The sequence below is a fragment of the Nilaparvata lugens genome, chromosome 6, assembly GCF_014356525.2.
Source record: "Nilaparvata lugens isolate BPH chromosome 6, ASM1435652v1, whole genome shotgun sequence".
Lineage (NCBI taxonomy): Eukaryota > Metazoa > Arthropoda > Insecta > Hemiptera > Delphacidae > Nilaparvata > Nilaparvata lugens.
Window position 1 is genome coordinate 3,629,387 of NC_052509.1, and position 21,120 is coordinate 3,650,506.

At 36.7% G+C, this 21,120-nt stretch overlaps 1 protein-coding gene across 1 annotated transcript; it reads right to left on the reverse strand.

Annotated features, from left to right (window-relative positions):
• Positions 1 to 228: 228 nt before the first annotated feature.
• On the reverse strand, positions 229 to 20,537 carry LOC111045001 (fork head domain-containing protein crocodile-like). Its single transcript, XM_039429954.1, has 4 exons — positions 19,932 to 20,537; positions 14,136 to 14,492; positions 10,602 to 11,071; positions 229 to 1,163 (listed from the first exon to the last, which is right to left on the reverse strand). The coding sequence occupies exons 1-4, from the start codon at positions 20,292 to 20,294 to the stop codon at positions 1,085 to 1,087; spliced, it is 1,269 nt and encodes a 422-aa protein (XP_039285888.1). The 5' UTR covers positions 20,295 to 20,537; the 3' UTR covers positions 229 to 1,084.
• Between the last annotated feature and the right edge of the window lie 583 nt (positions 20,538 to 21,120).

The following is a 21,120-nucleotide window of genomic DNA, read 5'->3' on the forward strand; positions in this document are numbered from 1 at the left end:
TATTATGTTTTCACATTCACCCTCGAGTTTTAACACATCACATCATTCAATGTTCGATTCCATTACGAACTGCTTGTTAAATGATCACTTTGAACAATTAATTACGACATAGCAGTCAGGTATAAATAGGAGCTATTAGCTTCTACTTCTCTGTGTTGATGAAGGGCCTAGTGTCCGAAAGCTACACTAATGTCTAAGTAGAAGCTAATAGCTTTTATTTATATAAATACCTGACTGCTATGTCGTAATTAATTGTTCAAAGTGATTACATCACATCAGTTAACTCCTGATGACCTAACTGCCGTTCAAGTTTGTAAACCTGGATTCAATCCGTGAGGCTTTTTGAAATGTTATTGTTGGATTCAAATTTTTCTCTTTCCATAGTCTCTTTTTATTCCAGCAATAGCTCACTATAAAATCGGGGAGATTGTTGAACCTGATTAAGTGACATGGCAACACTATTCTCATGATCAACTACTAACCGTACTTTAGACACGTGGTCTAACTTGGGTTTCCCGGTATATTCACATGATAGTTTATCTTCGATCAACTAGCTCCAGTCCAGTATCGGGCAATCGACACTGAACGAAATCTTCTTCTTATAAAGTAGATTATTCTGCGATGAACTAACTTCGGTTGAGTATCGGGCAATCGAGTCCAAACGCTGACTGTAAGCCTTGATCCATGAAGCCAATAAGGTTACGATTTCAAAATTTATTGCGAAGCTAAACTCTTTTCTTCCCATGATCTTTGTCTCTTCGATAATATCAGAATGATTTCGATAACATCGATGATGTTCGACGATCGTTGAACGTCGATAATCGTTGACCAACAGATCACCTCACATAGTATCACTCATCTCCTGATCCCCCAACTGCGGTTTCGGCTCATGAACGTCCAATCTGATCGACGTTTTAGGATCGAAACCGTCGATTCGAATGATCTCGACGCAGTGCTGTCGCGGTGCGCTGCTGAGATCTCCCACTATACCGCCTCCGCTACTGGCTCCACTGCTGCCTCCGCCCCCCGTCCAGTCGGTGACGGCCTCCTGACGCTTCCAGCGCGTCTCCAGCCCGTCCAGGTGTCACTCCAGCGACAGACCGGGGAAGTTGCGGAACCAGGGTGTGCATTCCACCTCCTCGCTCACGTCTCGGCGTTTCATTCTGAAACAAAAACCATAAAATTCCAGATTAATGTATTGAAACCAATAAAATGTATCTGAAAACTCTCGATGTATTTGGGAAGGACTTGGAAAGTTTCTTGATGGGTGGAGTATTCTATACCACGGAAGAATATATGTGTAGACGGGTTCCTTTGTCTGATCTCTTTTATTTTTCTGTGTTATGTGTCATACTTTGATACGATTTAGCCTACTGAGAAGCTTTTAAAAACAAGCAAACAAACAAACTCAAAGAAGTTGGGGTATCATGCAGAAAAAATATTCATATTCGCAATGTCTCTTGTAAATCTAATGGCAGTTAGGCTAGTTACATACACATCGATTTTTGGTCGTACGATATTTTGCCGTCACTATGAATTCTATCAGATTAAACGGAACTTGGCAAACATCATATGTTTGAAATCATCTGTTCAATCTAATAGAATTTATAAGGACGGTAAAATATCGTACGACCAAAAATCGATGTGTATGTAACTAGCCTTACTGTGGACATATTCCAGACCAAATCACATGTGGTGAGTAGTCTACCTAGACAAAGTTTTGCGGCTGGTTTTATTTGCTTTTTGAGAAAATTATGCAAAGGGCTAAATATTTGGGATGGGAGGGCTACGGGCTAGAAGATGATTTGCAAATGGGCAGATTTTTTGCCCATATAATTTATCGAATGTTTGACATCTAATCTATAAAATGTTCGACATCTGAACTATCAGAATACAAAGGTATGAGATAAAGGCTTGAGATACAGCTCCGTTCTATATTATCAGATATCAGCTCCAAAATCATTTTCTGACAGTTTGGAGCGCAAGTGAAATTAGGTGGATGAATGATAAATAGACACACGTCAATACATTCCTCATTGGGATTGTCGCAAATTAAGACGCAATGCGACACGACACATGACGTGAGTCGTCATCATGGGTAATAATTATTTTATTGCGGATGATGCCCACAAGAGATTTTTGGTTGTGCGTGGGTGAATTGATGATCAAACGCCCATCGGCGTGATTCGAACCCACGAAGACCACGAAGAGGCTAGCAGACCAAAATGTGTAACGTTCCTTACCACCAGAGCAACCCCACCAGCACTATATTTGACATTCATTTTACGATTCCCTACATCAAGTTACGTTTCTCTAGAAGTTTCCCCAACAAATCATCGTCTTCTTCTTCTTCTATATGCCGGCTCCGCGACGGGGATTGGCGATCACCAATGCAATCTGGATTCTATTGACTGCAGCTCGGAACAGAGATGTTGAGTCAATGTTGAACCACTCTCTCAGGTTCTTTAACCAGGATGTTTTCCTTCTTCCAGGCCGGCGTCTTCCTTCAATCTTGCCCTCCATGATCAACTGGAGGAATCTGTACTTTTCATTGCGCATCACATGTCCAAAATACTGAAGCTTCTGACTCTTAATAGTCTTAATACAGTGAACAACCTCTACTGTCGTCCCAATTCGTTCTAATACCTCAGAATTCCTCACCCTTTCTGTTCATGAAATACGAAGAATGCGCCGATACAACCACAGTTCAAACGCCTGCAGCTTTCCCTCCAATGCCTTCGTTAACAAATCATCAACAGTGTCTAATTATAAAAGTTAGGAATCTTATTGTCTTTTTTCCTTAGGGCTACATTTAATATAAATAGAAATATGAATCTCAGTACCCTTTTTAATTTCTTTGTCACAACTTGTTTCGGACTTTAATGCCGAAGTGTTCACTTTAAAATGGCATGAATGTCCGAAGCATGTTGTGACAAAATAATTTAAAAGGGTACTGAGATTTATATTTTTATTTATAGTTAGGAATCTGTTCAAAATTATTCCCCACACCACATTCCAACGAAGATCCAATTATACATTTTTGCTACAATTATCCAGGGATTCCCACAGGATTTTGGAAGGACGCAGACAGAATGTCAACAACAGAGATCAGCGCATCCTTTCTGGACATGTTATGAATGCCAACGTGATTCCAACAATGCCAACTTGATAGTTGGTCTTCAGTCCTATTTAGTTCGTGCCTTACCCTTTGTGCTGAGGATTACGCCGTCAAATTTTCACGACACGTGCTTTCATTTTCTTCATTTTCTCTCTTTTTCTTCTTCTTCTTTTCCTCCTTTTTCTCATCCTTCTCTTAAACATGCCTCTTTCCACAAATCAGGACAAGGATGAGCCCGTAATCCTTTTAAACACTTTCTTTCCATACTTATCTGTGCCCATCTATTCAGCTAGCATCGATAATAGACCATAGATTATGGGTGAGTGGAGATATCTGTCCCTCAACTGACCGCAATTTCCGGTTCCAAACCAAGCTGTCTGACTTTCACATGTCACATGACAGCTAGATGTCCTCTCCAACTGACTTCTCTCCATCCTTACCCGAATTTGGGAGTCTCTCACTGACAATTCCTACAGAAATATGGGATTTCTACTTCAGAAATATTCTTGAGAACACAAGCGAAGTTTTATGTATGGAAGTGAAGTAAATCTTTGTATAAATATGAATGGGACCTTTAAACTCCAGAAATATTCTTGAGAACACAAGCAAAGTTTTATAGATGAAAGTCAAGTAAATCTTTGCAGAAATATGAATGGGACCTTTTCTATTCCAGAAATATTCTTGCGAACACAAGCAAGATTTATAGATGAAAGTGAAGTATAGAGTAAATTGTACCTGTGATGACTGAGGGAAGTGCTTATGAAGGATTCTCAGACCAATACTTGAATTAACACGACATTGTGAACTAGTAACTGACCATAGAAATAACAGCGTAACAATACTAGAACCATTGAAAATTAGCAAAAAAAAGGAATTATTCAAATTCAAAATTCACGTGAACGTTGCTTTCATAAAAGCATAAATATGTAGATGAGTCTAAACGACATAATAAAAATATCATAATAACCCGATATATTTTATTATTAGAAGTAATTTTTTATTATTGTGGATGATGCCTACATGAGCTTATTGCTTGTGCATGGACAATGGAAAGTGCGATGTTGAATTGATGACATTATCAAATGTCTATGCCATCAGCGGGATTCGAACCCACGAGCCAGGCGGTGCTAGCAGACCAAAGTTTGTAAAGCTGCGTTTACACCAAAGCTATTAACAAAATGTTTATTTCTCCGTCCTCATAAATTCTATTAGGATGAACATAACTTATCATACACATGATGAACATATGTGTTTGTCAAGTTGCGTTCAATTTAATAGAATCTATAAGGACGGAAAAATAAGCATTTTGTTAATAACACGGAATATAGACCAACACGGTCGGCAATTTATTCATTGAACACAACCCATATTCTGGGACTATTAATATCAACATCTGGAGAAGGGATAGTTCCGGGCTGAGCCTGTTGACCATTCCTCAATCATTTATATGATTTACATATTATTTAATGTGGAATAAAATGAATAATAAAAAATAATCAATAAATAATAATTAGTTCTACCAGTAACTACTTGATTGCTGTTATGGCAACCTCTATGAAATCAATCAATAGATTAAATCAATAATCAATAGATTCAATCAATAGATTAGATCACTAATTAATAGATAAACGAGATCATCATCGACGCATTATCATTCTACTAAAAAACTAGAATCCGTGACTTTGAAATTGCAAACAGGAATTAAACTTCTTAAAAGTGCTAATGATAGAGACCGACCCGACTGGCTGCCTGCCTTTGAGTAAACAGAGATCGGTTTTACGTTTCATTTGATCGCCGGTTATTCTCACAAAATAAACAGAGGCGCTTCTTTGTGAGAGCGAGCAGTACTGAAGTGGCGCCACACTTCAACAACGCGATAGAGTGAGACAGAGAGCGTGCACCACTTGTTTTTTCCAGCAAGTTTAAATGATAGAAATGTTTGTACAAAGAAGCAGAAGCTATAGAGAGATTCACTTCTTACTGTCAGCATACCTTATTTAATAACATCAATGTTGCCTATTCAATCAATGCTGACAATCTCACTGTACGGCTCCAAAGCAATTTCCAACGCTAGGTCAGGTCGTGCTGTGTACGTTTCAAATTTTATAAAGCGCTTCCCAATGTGAGCGAAGGTATTTTTGAATTTTCGCGCTCTTTTTGGTGAGCGACGTACTGCTCGAACGCAATTGGCTAATTAATTTGTTTTTAAAACAACGAATGTTCTCCGGTTCAGTTCCTAAAAGAGAATTCAGAGCGCTCACCGACCATCAAAGGTATTCTTCTACGTTAGCGATGGCCGAAATAATGAAAAATAAACACGAATAAATAAAACATTTTGACACATTGGCGAAATTATTGAGTTCGCCTTCAAAATTTTCCGAAATACGCTTCCTCCTAATCCTGCATTTTATGCAGTGAGGAGCATTTTTGAATTCCCTAAAAATGAGCCACAATTTGAACGGTTGAGGGTGACGGGTCGTTAAAAATGAGTCATCAGTGCACTTGCATTTGAATACCTCCGGGGGATTTTTGCAATTGAAATACCATATTTTGTGTAAATTGAATTTTTTCAGGTATCAGGATGCAGCTCTTCCTACCTCACTGAAATACAAGTATTTCACTACGTGTGAATATTATGTTTTAAAATTCTGCTCTGGGATCCGAGGTATTGAAGGTCATTTCAACCTCCTTTTCCACGAGTTATTATATACAGTTATCAATTAATATCATTTTCATGCATTAATTGTTTATCGTATTTCCGTTTATTCTACTAAGACGACTTCAACTCAAGAATGTTTCAAATGATACTTTTATCATTCAATAAGGAAGAGGAAATATATTCTCAACTTCATGATTTCAACGATAGGTAATGCAAAATAATTATTGCTCTTGGAGCAATTTAAGAAGACTTTGGCATTATTCTCACATCTCCATTCCAAGCTTTGTTATCTTAGCCATTCATACTTCTGTTCTCTTCTCTCTGAAGATTTTAAAAACCTAATATAATAAATTCGATTCATTTCTGTGAAATCAGGAAGACATTGAACATTTTTCACATGGAAACTATGAATTTCTTTGTGATGATGACAGTTTGAAGTGAATCTCACTGTACGGCTCCAAAGCAGTTTCCAACGCTCTATTCTTTCTTACTCAACAAACTTCTTATCCTGTTGAGGACAAAATGATTAGAAACTCAGTTGATCTCTTTTTAGTAAATAAGCCAATCAAAATTTATGTAGTTCTCACGTTATTATTGTGAACGTCCTTCTAACTATTCTTCTTTGTTTATCTCAACGAACATTGCCATCCAGCTAATGTCTCCCTAATTAGTACATGGTGCTTTGTATATTTTACATTGTACCATTACATAGAGAAACTATTGCATGAAAAATATAAAATATTATCTGTTTATGATTATAATATATTGTACGTTCTTAGAACCCTTTGTAGCTTATCTCTTGTTCGTGTTTTAGAAAGCTTGATGTCTCCAAATAACATTTTGTTCTATTCCTCTCCGTCTCTGGTAGATGAGTTAGAGAGTTAGTGGGGAGGATATTTTTAATATTCTTCCCAAAGAATGGACATTGATATGTCCAAAGCTCCGCCAATTTATGTAGATGCATAGCAATATGATTATTATCTATAGTTATTGTATTACAAATTGCTTTTTCATATCATATACAGTTCAATAGTTATTTTCTTAGTCTATATTATGTAAATTCATCTATAACTCTGATGTATTGTAAGCTATTGCATATAAGTGTATAAGCCGGTATATATTGTAATCTACATAAATAAAGTACTCAATCAATCAATCAATCAATCAATCAATCTCTTTTCATTTCTATTCATTTCTCTCTATTCCTTTTCATACCTCTCCATATCTCTTTCCTCTTTCCTGTACCTCCTTGTTTCTTCCTGTCCTGATTTTCTCCTATCTACACCTCTTTTCCTCCACATTTTCTCTCTTTTCCGGTTCTCTTCCAACTATTCAGTCACTCCTATCTAAACTTCACCTTCTCTCTCTTTTTTCAGTTCTTCTCCAACTATTCAGTCGCTCCTATCTGCACTTCACCTTCTCTCTCTTTTTCCAGTTCTCTTCTAACAACTATTCAGTCGAATTTTAGAGAGCGTGATGTCCCACACCACATATTCAGTGGACCACATCGAGTCTGCGTCTGTGTTTCAGCGTCGTTTTTTAGCTGGCAACCACGAATCGGAGAGCTGAGAGCTGGCGAGCACACCGTGTGCGAGCGTTCAGCAGATGACAGCTGTGAAATTTGTGTGACGTTCACTGTTGACGCTTGACGCGGTTGACGCGTTGACGGTTGACGGTTGACTATCAACCGCCGCGTGCAGCGTCCAACTGAAAAGGCACTACGCACTACTGAAAATGCATCAGATCTCTTGTCACTACTCGTTTCTCTAATAGCGTTAAAAGGTGGCTGGCAAAGAGAGTAGCATAAAAAAGGAAAGAGTCTACAGTAGAAAAGTCAATCATAGCAGTCACGTAGGTCTCAATTAAAAATAAATTTAGTTTTATGCGTTTTTAATTGGTCCTATTTGTGATATATGAGAAGAATCCAACTGACAGGAAATATTGAGTAGTGATCTTTCTCTCACAATAAGCAGCCCCTAAAATTCATTTTTAAACGGAGACTGAATTATTTTGGATCATAAGAGTGGTTCCTGTTCTTGTGAAGACCAATATTGGTCTCAAATATTTGTCTTGTCTTGAAGGCAAGGCAATATTGTTGAAAAACTATTCTGACTTGTTTGTCAAAACTATTTGTTCTGTATTGAAGACAAGACAATATTGTTAAAAAAACTATTATATAACTATTCTAGTTATCTAATGCTATAAATTCACATATACTAGTTATAAACTCACATATTTTAGTTATCTAATGCTATAAATTCACATACACTGTATTTTTCAAGTATGAATAAATCAACAACTGTTGATAATTAGTCTGTTTGTGGTTCACAGTGGTCAGTTTAGTTAAAATCCAGCTACAGCATGATAGCTTTCAATAACATAGTGGATATAGGAATTGGAAATTTGAAACTAAAGTTCAAAATTCAAATAAAACACTTTAGGATTTGAAAAAAGCATAATCTGAATTCAATAGTTATTTTGTTGTAACTCAATTGAAGCAATACGAAAAGATCTGTTAGAACCTTCATTGACTATGACTCACTGCAGCATAAGTTGAATACATTGGTAGAATATCTAAAATATGAGCCATACGACAAGTCCATTCGAAACTCCAAGCTAATTATTCAAAATCAAATTCACAAACTTACTCAATCTAGCCAAAATTATGTCTTATTGTCTGAAACTTTGAATCGATAATGATCATAAATATTGATATTTTTCTGAGTAGGGAATGTTCAACTGGATGCCTAGTCTTCTTGACCACCTGTGCACAAAATCTAGAAGCTAATCTATTATTCTAAGGTCGATCTTGACCTGTCAGCTAGAATGTTCAGTTTGGTTGACAGTTTCCGGTCATCCCAAAAATCCAAAAACTGTCTGCCTTCCTGTTCTCAGATGACTGCTGAAGGAGGAGGAAGATGATGAGAAGGAGAATAAGGAGTAGAAGGAGGAGAGAGAGGAGAAGGAGGAGGAGGAGGTGGAGGAGGAGGAGGAGAAGGTGAGGAGAAGGAGGGGAAGGTTGACGAGAAGGAGAATGAGAAGGAGGAGAAAGAGGAGGATAATGAGTAAGAGAGTGAGATGGGGATAGGGAAGAAGAAAAAGGAGATGAATGCAAGGACAGAAGAGTCCTGTTCACGCTGTCAAAAATCTCCCTCCCTTGCTACCAAAAATTAATTAATGGCCGTTTACAGTCACTAACGGTGTCTTTATTTGTCAGCGCGAACAAAAACAACAATCATTCTTCCAGTTTCCTCTCATCTCAGGCTCTAGATGACGGGATTCGTATTGAAATAGGCCTATTAGAATACTTGTTCCTATATTCGATTACATATTCGAATTGGATATTGGAATAATACTATTTGATTCAAAAGACTGCAATAGAGGAGACATTATCGTATGTGTCAAAAAACAGCGAAAAGTCAACGTGTGAAAATTGAATCAAGTTGGGACAAAGAACTGAGGTACTGCTATGTTCACGAATACTTAGATTTAAATTGGAAAATTTGAGGAATTGAAAATGTAAGAAAATAATGAGTGGAAGATGAAGAAATCTAGATATACAATGAACAGGTGGAATGGAACAATGAAATATTTGATTTTCTCGTCATGACATAAGTGAATAATCAATCGCAGTTGTTGATCAAATCCAATTTGGAGAAGTACTTCCTCAAGAATTAAGACCGTCCATTGCCCACATCAAAACAAAACTTCCGTATTGGAAGACTATTGCGAGCCAATGACAGTCAATGTGTCCCTGAGACCGTAAGGAAATATACTGAGTTTTCGTAGCTTTTAAAGGTTAAGTTTTCTCTATTTTCATTCTATGTTAATACTGATGATCTGATATGCGCCAAACCAAAGGTGAGTGTTCCATTACTTACAGGCTCTGTCATTTTGTTTGAATCTTCTAATTCGAGATAAATTAATAACGACACAAAATTGAGTCAAAATACAATTTTTTTTCAATTTCAATTTTCAATTTCATTTATTGCCAATTAGAATATTCAAAAAATATTACAAAATCTTTATAATGTGATATATCATTAAAAATATAAATAAATAAGCATAATTACACATACATATACTTGAATAAGATTAAAATAAAATATAAAATCTAGGCATCACCAGCAAAAAGAGAATCTTTGCCCGCTGGTGAGAGATGCAAAACAGTAAAAGAAAAACATAATATTTCGAAATAATGCAGAAAGTTAAAGTTAAATTTAACTAATAATTATAACAGCAGAATCATGAAAAATCAAACAAATATTGTGCAGAGAAAGGACTATATAATAAAATTAAAGAGATCTAACCCCTTTAGGGTTTTAGGGGTTAGAAATTAAAATAGGGGTTAATGAGGAATGAGTCGGAAAATTCGCCTGAACAAAGCAAATAAACACTGGTTTTCTAGCAAAACAGTTGAACAATTATATGATTTTCTCATAATGAATAACCAGTTCATCATAGTTCATTCAACTTCTTCGACTTCATTTGAAACTGTTATCATCGTTTGGAACTTATAAATCATGAGGCTTTGGTAACATTTAAAAAACAAATAATGTTGTTTTATTGTTGAAAAACAAAAAATGTTACGCTTTTGTTTCGTTTTATTGTTGAAAAACGAATGATCTGGTTGATTATGAATATCTTATCCAGGTTATTCATCACTTTAGTGAAATTTGATCACCAATAAAATGTCTTTTCAATCACAAATGAATTTTCATCCTCTCAATACTATGAACAAAATAATGGATCATTGAAAAGTTAGACCAACTGTACACCAACTGCTTAAAAACAGAGATTATTAAAAAAATTAATGTTACTCACTTGACGGCTGCATCCTGCTGGTAGAAGCTGGCGGTTGAAGCGGCTGCTACAGCTGCTGCAGCCCTGAAAGAGCTGCCCAGCTGGCAGCTGGGATTTGGTGGCACGGCGTCAACGAACAGCTCCGGAGGCGGCACATCCGTCCCGCCTCCATACCACGCGGGATGGTGCGGATGTCTGCCAAGCGTCGTCGGCGGAGTGTCGGTCGAATGTCGGCCGAGTGTCGGCGTGGTGTCGGTGGCGTGTCGGCCAAGTGTCGGTGCAGCGTCGGCCGAGTGTCGTGGAGGCGGCAGTTGTGACTGGGGGTGGTGTGGATGGTGATCGTCGTACTGGCAGTAGGCACCGTAGGCGGCGGCGGCTGTTAGTGCTGCGTTGCCACCCCCTTGGACACCAGCCGCCGCCCCTCGGTGGTGGTGGTGGTGATGGTGGTGATAGCCCGCTGTCATCAGGCTGTCCACCGTGAAACCGGCCACCTCAAACCACAATACCACACCAGTTAGTTACTTAATCGAAATTTGGAAAAGTATGTGCACTAGACAAACAAACTATAATGAACACTGGATGTTAAAGTTTCACAAAGTGACCTCATAGATTACTCATATTTTATATTCTAATGAAAACAATATAAAAACTCGTAGTACCCTTTTACTGAGACATTTTAAAAACTTTAAAATATTTTTTCGCCACACTGCACAGAAAGCAGCTGTTTTCCAGTCCCTACGTAGATCTGAAAGACCTTGTTTGCAGACGACGTCAGAAAAGGGTTTCTTTTCCGGTCTAGCCCAGAAAGTTGTCTCTTTCCAGCCGCTCAAGGAAGTAGTTAATAAGTCATCCGCTAGATCGGGCGAGTGTCCACTTTCATCATCAGTGCTGAAGTCGCCATGATTTCAGTTCCAGTTTCGAATCAAACTAATTCGCTTCGCAACCAGTTTTATTCAATTATTTATTGTTGATTAGTGCATTCCGAATTTTCAAGGCCTCGGACTTGAAAACCGATTTCGAGCTGGAAAAATCTCATTTTCTGCTCTAGGTGCGAAATATACTATAACGACTAGCTTCGACCACTGATCATTTTCAAGTTTAAATATGTTTTAATAGAAGATACTACATGTTTTTATATTGTTTTTTTCTTTAATTTGAATGAAGTAGCTCATATAAGTGAAGTGTTTTAATATTACATATTTTTAAATACATATATTTACATATTATTTAATCTTTTAACGGAACTAGAGGGCAGTTGATATATGAGCTCTCAACAATAATGTTTAGTACTATTCAAACATAATGACAATGAATATCATATCAGTGTTCGCTCAGTTTCTTTTAGTTCTCAGTGTTATATTTGTTTTCCTCTCATAAACTTTTTTCCTACAAGCATCATAGGCCTAAATAAATGGTCAGGAGATTTTCATATAATAATGATGCTTCTTTCTGAGACCAATTTTTATCCTGAATCAGCAGAATTCGAGCATGAGAGTATGATCAACCGATTCAAAATAATACATCAGTTTCACTATCCAATTTTGTTCAAGATCATACAGTGCGAACAATCCTAAATTCACATAGAAAAAGCACATTGTACGTTCCACGAAGTACTTTGAACTTCGAATAAACGCTCATCCTGCTTTCTATAAAGTTCACTTTGTTTTGTGAATGAAAACTAATGTTCATGAAAATGAATGAGGATATGATGCAGAGAAGGTGATGCTGTTGTAACACATTGTGGTATTATTATGTGGTTGAAGTATTCACATTGAGAAAATCTCAATAGATGTCACGTCATATTTCTGGAAAACTATCTATTTTTAATGTAGACTAGTATGTTACCCGTGCTCCCCAAGTGTCAAATTAAAAACTTGACAAACTGAAAATCTGACCTACTGAAATCTTGAAGAATTTAAAATAGGCTTATAACAATCTCTGGTAAACTAAGAATCAATATGCAAAATTTTCAAGTTAATCCGTGTTGAGAAGTTTAGAGGTGATGACATCGGCGTCATGTGAATTTCCTATCCCGTACGTGTATAAGCCAGTTCTTTCCTTTATTATATTACTAGGTGTCAGGCTCGCTTCGCTCGCCATATCCGTCTAGCCAGGGAGCTCCGCCCCCTGGTCCCCCGACTGGATTGTCCGAAAATAAGATCAGCGGGCTCGCTTCGCTCGCCTGCGTTTTTCATTTGAGCATGCTTCATGTCTACTGAATGTACTGTGTATTGAATTTTTTTAAATATATGTCCATCAATCATTGAAAACAGTGAGAAAACGCAGAAAAGCTGAGAAAAACGTTGGAAAAACGCTGATTTTGGGCGTATCTTTGATGAAATATCAAAGTCACCTCATCACAAAAGTTTTAGACCCTAGCTAAACCTCTGTACCAAATTTGAACATTTTCTGTCTATTACTTGATGAAAGATCTGAGGAAACGCAAAAAACCGCTAATTATGGGCGTTATTTCAAATGTCTTCCAACACAACATTATTACACCCCAGCTGAGCTTCTGTAGTAAATTTGAACATTTTCTGTTCATTTGTTCTCGATAAAGCTGAGAAAGCGCAAAAAACGCAGATTCTGGGCGTATCTTTGGCGTTATTTCAAATTCCTTCTAACACAACATTACTACACCCTAGCTCAGCTTCTGTACTAAATTCGAACAATTTCTGTTCATTTTTTCTCAATAAAGCTGAGAAAACGCTAAAGAACGTGGGAAAACGCAGATTTTGGGTGTATCTTTCGAAATTTTTGCAAATCCGTTCTTAGTTTTGCAAATCCGTCTCTAAAGGGCCAACTGAACATACCTACCAAGTATGAACGTTTTTGGTCCGGTAGATTTTTAGTTCTGCGAGTGAGTGAGTACCATTTCGCTTTTATATAAAGGTGCGTACAGATATACGCGCTGAGAACATGAGCAATTCACTTTTAACCAGCTGATGTCAAGCTTTTTATATCTGTATCTTACCGTTTTTGTAAAAATACATATATAGTCAACTGATTAAAATTGAATTGCTCATGTTCGCGGCGCGTATATCTGTACGCACCTTTAGATGGATGTGGTAGATCGTATATTTTCATATAAAGTATGCAAAAAGTACATTGAATTTCGGATGAACGCCTACACTTCCTATAAAACTTACTTTGTTTCAGATTTAAAAAATGAATGATCATGAAAATAGATAGATAGATATATATTACGTCTGGTTGGCCTCAACGGCGTCAGACAAGTCAAAGTGCTAGCAAAAGCGAGACACCATTAATTTTTCATTAAATTTATATCTAGTATATAATTACTATTTGTCTCTGACTCTATTACAGTAATCAAAATAGTCCTTCAGACTATAAAAGCATTCCTCCTTTAGAAATAATTTCAAACTTCGTTTAAACTTTTTTATCGTTAATATTTCCCGCAACCGAATTGGTAGTACTTGGTAAATCTTTCTACCAATATAACTGGGTTTTTCTTCATACAAAGTCAATTTATGATATTCCGAGAAGGTACTCTTATGCCGTTCGAAAACGAATGAGAATGTGATATCATCTCACCTCCATCTGATCAGGCTTGATGTCAGCTTGCAAGTGGTGGGCGGAGGGGTGCTGCTGCTGGTGCAAGTACTTGCTGCAAGCACTGAGTGCCACCGATGGCTCCCGCTTGGGTTTGCACTCGAGCGGACTGACAGACGGCTTCGGCTTCACATCCACACTGAGACCAAGCTTGTCCTTCTGCGAGTCACTCTGCTGCTGCTGTTGTCGCTTCAGCGCCTCCTCCTTCTCCCTGAGGGCGTCCTTTTTCTTGAAGCGTCGCCGGCGACGCAGGTAGGAGCCGTTGTCGAACATGTTGTAGGAGTCAGGGTCCAGTGTCCAGTAACTGCCTTTGCCTGGTTTTTTGTCGTCTCTCGGCACCTGGGGAATAATAAATCGATCGATATAGAGCACTTGTCATCATGTATTGCATTGTTTTGTATTGATTTGTATTGTTTTGTATTGTTTTGTATTGTTTTGTATTGTTTTGTATTGTTTTGTATTGTTTTGTATTGTTTTGTATTGTTTTCTATTGTTTTGTATTGTTTTGTATTGTTTTGTATTGTTTTGTATTGTTTTGTATTGTTTTGTATTGTTTTGTATTGTTTTGTATTGTTTTGTATTGTTTTGTATTGTTTTGTATTGTTTTGTATTGTTTTGTATTGTTTTGTATTGTTTTGTATTGTGTTTTGTATTGTTTTGTATTGTTTTGTATTGTGTTTTGTATTGTTTTGTATTGTGTTTTGTATTGTTTTGTATTGTCATTGGGCCATTATGAATAAAGTTGAGCATTTGCTTATACTTCTAAAATATGGAGCATTTGCTTCATTTCCTATGGATAAACGTGAGCAAAACCTTTTACTCATACTCATCAAAAAAATAGTTTGCGCATTCGTTCAAAACTAAAAGCTTATACTAAGAATCTGGTGTGGCGCACTCACACAACTTTCCTTGCCGTTATGAAAATTGATCACCTGACGCTAGTGTTCCCGCGCATACTAGTTTAATATTCAAAGATCTGAGTCAGCTGGTGACAGGACTATAACGCTCGATACACACGAGATCTGCTATCTCATCATAGTGAATGATCTAATAGAATCAACAGTTGCCAACAGTTTGCAATTGAAATAATAACATTTTCTCTAATTTCGAGCTTATTTTAAATTTTAGGTGAAAATGTTACTTAACATTAATTGTAGAGATTTCTATGCTCAATCTTTCCCACTTGGAATTTTTTGTTTTAATTGTATCTGAAGCCTGATAATTGAGAATCGCAAATCAAAATTTGCATAGATGGGGCGGAGCTCCTAGAATTTTCACAGATATGTGTTTTGAGTCAGTTGATAGAGCTTATTAATGACTATTTCAGGTATAAATTTGATCAAAATCGTTGGAGCCGTTTACGAGAAAATCGCGAAAAACCCTGTTTTTGACAACATTTTCGCCATTTTTGCCGCCATCTTGAATTGCATTTGATCGAAATTGTTCGTGTCGGATCCTTATAGTATAAGGCCCTTAAGTTCCAAATGTCAAGTCATTCCGTTAATTGGGAGATGAGATATCGTGTATACAGACGCACATACACTCATACACACACACATACACTCATACAGACCAATACCCAAAAACCACTTTTTTGGACTCAGAGGACATTGAAACGTAAAGAAATTTAGAGATTGGGGTACCTTAATTTTTTTCGGAAAGCAATACTTTCCTTACCTATGGTAATAGGGCAAGGAAAGTAAAAATTGTATGAATAAACTAGAGCATTTGCTCAACTTTTGAAGCAAATGCTTCGAAAAAGGCGAGTCTAGTCTAGAGCATTGGTTGTGATCGTATCGGGCAGAGTATCCTCTTACTCACATGAATTAGTTTCATTGAGCCATTTTACTATGAAAAAAAGGTGAAAAGCTGCTCCAGACTAGACTCACCTTTTTTGAAGCATTTGCTTCAAAAGTTGAGCAAATGCTCTAGTTTATTCATACACTTTTGAGGATAAGCTTTCACTTTTGGGCAAATGCTAAAAATATTTTTTTTTTTTATTATTTTTTTATGAGCATGAGCAAAAGGTTTTGCTCACGTTTTTTCATAGAAAATGAAGCATATGCTCCATATTTTAGAAGTATAAGCAAATGCTCAACTTTATTCATATGGCCCAATGAAAGTTACCAGTACCTCTTTATTTCATAACTTTTATTGTATTTCAATAATTTTTGTTGCCTTGAAATTAAAACTGAGTGTAATTCATTGTATTGTTTAAAACCAGACTCGAGTTTCAACGCCATACTGAGAGATGAGAGATGAGAGACATCATCATCAGTGGAAAACGAAGATGATGCAAAGAGGAAAATGATGATGATGGCCTTGAAACTAGATTCTGGTTTTAAATAAACTCATTTTTGTGGATTTGACAGTATTTTTTTAATTGCATCATGTATTGTCTTGTATTATGATGTATTGTATTGTATTAAACGAATTTGTATTGTGGTGTATTGTGTTAAACGAATTTTAGTAAACTTTTTATCTGTTTTGTAGTTGAGGTGATGCTGTGGTATCAAATTGTGGTATGTTGTGACTTTGACACTGCTGATAGAATTTGTCCATTGTCTTTATTATTGCTGAGTTCAGTTGAACTTTGTAGGATGATCGTCGATGTAATTCTGTAATAGCCTATGACAAGTGTGGATAAATGAATAAATGGTATTATTATGATGCTGTGAGATAATTATTGAACAAAAACCTATTAGAATAGATTAGGCTACCGTTCTTCTTCTTGGAAAACGTTTTATTATTCAATTTGGGAGATGTGATGGAATCTCATTTAAAGTAGACCAAATTGAAATTGTCATTAAAATCACAAATTATCGCAAACATTTCATGATTCTCTTATAGTTGTAAAGTATAAAATCGTCGAAAAATTACGATTGTAATTTTCAAATTACTTAATAGACAAACACAAAATAATCGTTTACACCCAAGAAATGTATAAATTTGTCAAGATTGAACTCAATAGTATTATATTTCAGCTTAAATTATTATCAACGATTTTGTGGATTTTGTTTTATAGTGATAGTGCTGGTGATAGTGATATTTAAATGATAAGAAAATTTTGGATCCGTGATCATTGGTACAAAAAAAGACTATTTACATTATCAGGATATAATTCATGGTACGAGGAAACTATTTAAAAAAGCAAGTTCGAATCAAAAAAAATCTATTTTCACTCTCAAAATTGAAAGATTCAATTTATTTTGAATTGAGCCGAAAGTCCTATCGGCTTTGTTCCTCGATGAACGCGTTTTTGAAGAAAAGTTTCATTCACTACAATTCCTCAATTGAATAATAGACTACATGATAGGATTAATAATTACACTTTTTTCTATGTATTTTAACACGACATGCAGTCAAATTATTGAGTAAATATTAAAAACTTTTCATGTCAGTAAGTAAAAGTTTTTAATATTTACTCAATAATTTGACTGCATGTCGTGTTAAAATACATAGAAAAAAGTGTGTTTATACAAAGCAGCTCGGAATGGATCAAGAAATCATCACGATTAATAATTATTACCAATTAATATTGGATTCATAAATCATTCACTCGTCTGTTATACTTTTATTGGCTATTGGCATAGCCACCTCTAATACCAGACCCCGGCCTACGATATTGCAACGTAGCAGCGTAGGCCTATAATCTAATACATGATTGGTGAAAAAGATCAGCTGGTATTTCAAAAATCTTTTTCACCAATCATATTAGATTCTAGGCCTACGCTGCTACGTTGCAATATCGTAGGCCGGGGCCTTGTATTAGAGGTGGCTATGCTATTGGTCATGCTTTATTTAGCTCTAGTCTTAAATATTTGAGAGGAAGAAGGAACCTGGGACAAAACTTGTAAGAATTATTCATTGAATCTTAATGGTTTGTCAATTATAAACAATCAGATGATAGAACTGGAGCAATTTCAAGAGTAACTTTATTTGGTAGTTGAAATTTGAGAATTCCCGAACTAACTCAAAACACATTTCTGTGGAACCTGAAGTCTACAAAAAGATACAGATCAATATTGTTATGAGACAGTTAATTATTGGACTGAGAACCAACGCATCTTATAGTTCTGATAATTATTCTAACTGAATTATTAAAACATTGAATACAACTTCAATTTCGTAGTTTTTCGTTCATTTCACTAAGGAGGAAGCCAATGGTGATCCACAAAATTTTACTATGGAGCAGCTGCACTTTATCACTTATTCCTTCACTCTATTTTTGGGTTAGTAACTACAACTCAACAAGGGGTTTCTAATATACTGCTTGTTTTCGCTCGTAAATCTACAGAGTAATATTATCCAGTGTCGAAAATTGTTCAAAAAATAGTTGAAGTTAGTGATAGTTACGACGACATTTCAACTGATTCAACTCGATTAATACAAACTGATATCACTTATTACTAAGAACTCACAACTTTGAAAGACTACATATCAATTGATTCAACTCAATTAACACAAACTAATATCACTTACTATGAACTCACAACTTTGAACCATTCCTAATCACAACCCAATCACTATGTGTCCAGAGTATTTGTCAATAAAGATCTATGTTTCAAATCATTTATGATACTATTCTCAGTTGATAACATATTCTAACTACAAATCATAATCAGCAGGAAGATACGTTGAATTGAAGGATTATTGAAACATCACAACGATCTCCTACAACTCTCTCAGTTAAGAAAGCTTCCAAAAAGATTTCAAAACGTGTGCACGGGATGGTTGAATCAATTGTTAATTGACGAATTATACTATTGCATTAGCAAGGTGTAAGAATGAGAATAAGAATATTGTCAGTGTAAAAAATAAGAAAAAGTGTTATCAGTATATAATGATACATTAGATTAATATAATAATATTTATTATATCATGATATATGGTGTGCTAGAATATTGCATCTCTGAAAAAGAAGAATTATCTTTCTCCTAAAGTAATTCCTAATACTTCCCTCAGCCTTAAGTGGGAAAAAGAGAAAACCAAAAGAACAACTCATCGTGAATTGATTAAAATTGAAACTTGCTCCTATGAGTGATACACTATAGTAGGCTTTTCAAAAACTGGCCTTAACTAAATACACGAAATTCACTCAATACTACCACCGTTTAAGTTATATTAGACTTATGTTTCCTAGGAAATGAAAGTTCCTATATCTATATCTACATGAAAATAATTATTGATGATGGCTGACTATATTTCCATCACATGTCAGTGAATTGGAGTTAGATAGTTCATTCAATCACTAACCTATATTAGGCTATCACTACACTAGTTTATAAATCTTCCATTGATGTGATCTACGAATTCATGTAATAGTTTTTAAGTTGTGAGATTTTCGTCATTGGTTATGGTGAGAAATTATTATTCTTATCATTTGTGAATGAATTTAATTTAAATGGTTTACTGAGTCCACTACACTACCCTAGTATCTGGACTAGTTACGAATCCATAATTTGTATTCATTATTGAGTATGAAAGTCATAGATTGTCAATTATCAATTGAGTTCCTGATATTGGCTGAGAAAGCATCATTATCATGTATTGAACTAAATGTGATTAGTTGACTGAATTCATCTACTACACTACAGTCGTTAGCTCATGTCAGAAACCTGAAATCGATCAGTTGCGACCTGAAAACTCTGACACCAGTCCTGAGCCAGCCAGGTCACTCGATATAATCACTATCTATCCAATACACTACCCTAGTATCCAAACTAGATTATGAATGACCTACACTATGAATGAATAATGGAGCATGAGCAGTACTACCTTGACAAAACACTCGTTGAGACTCAAATTATGCCTGATGGAGTTCTGCCATCCCTGCTTGTTCTCGCGGTAGTACGGAAACCGTTCCATTATGAACTGATAGATACCGTTTAGCGTACACCGTTTATCAGGTGCATTCTGTATAGCCATTGCGATAAGAGCTATGTACGAGTAAGGAGGCTTAACCATGTCTTTGGACGGTCCATGGTGGAGAGACTGTTGGTGAGCATAGGGACCCGGATATCCGTATCGCGCGTAGTTTTCGTAGGTGGAGTACGGATTGTGTCCGGGCCCGGCCGGTACGGGTCCGTAGCCGGTCTGTCGGCCGTAATAGGCGTTCTGGTCGCCGAACAGGGCATGCATGGTGCCCGCCGCCCGGATGTTCCCGGGTGCCGGATTACAGAGACCGGGGGGAGCAGTGCAGCATCAGTGCAGCATCGTTCCCAAGATAAAAGATGAGGAGGAGACTCGATAAACATTCACTAAAAAATTGTACGTCTACGAGGAGCAGTAGCGCAACGACGGCTAGCCTTATTATCACTCACAACACGCGACGGTTTACACAGAGATTAAGTCAAAACAAACTGGTTGTTTCCTTTCGAGGCTGAGAAAACAGTGACTGCAGCTACTACCGACTACCGTCTACTTTCAACCCTCGTGTGCGCGCGCATGTCTCCCTCTCCCCTGACCCCGCCCCCCACAGGCCACGCCCCCCAGGTAACCACTAGCGGGTAAGAGAAGAGAAGAGATTATGGCCGCGCCAATTAAATAAACAGGCGAGCAAAAACAATCTTGAGACCGATGGAGAGGGACGCATGGACAATGTCGGGTGTATAGTCTTGGCTGCTAGTTAGTGCCGACTGCCAAGACCAAGTGGTGCGACACTGCCTCCACAATCCTTCTCTCAATGGTTGGTGCTCAGGATTAACCATGGTCAAGGTCGGGACCGACGTCTGGGAGCTTCGTTGTGATAATATGTACGGTATGTATGTTTGGGATACAATATTTGTGCATCAGTATTGATAAGGAGTAACTACTGATATAGGGACTGTTATGTGTTGACGATATTTTGTTTAGCAAGAGAATAGATTAGAAAGACAAGAGATTTGGTGTGGCCCAATATACCTAGAATACATTCTAGGTGAATTGTTGTAACCTATTGTGTTTAGGATAAGGAACGATTCGGTTG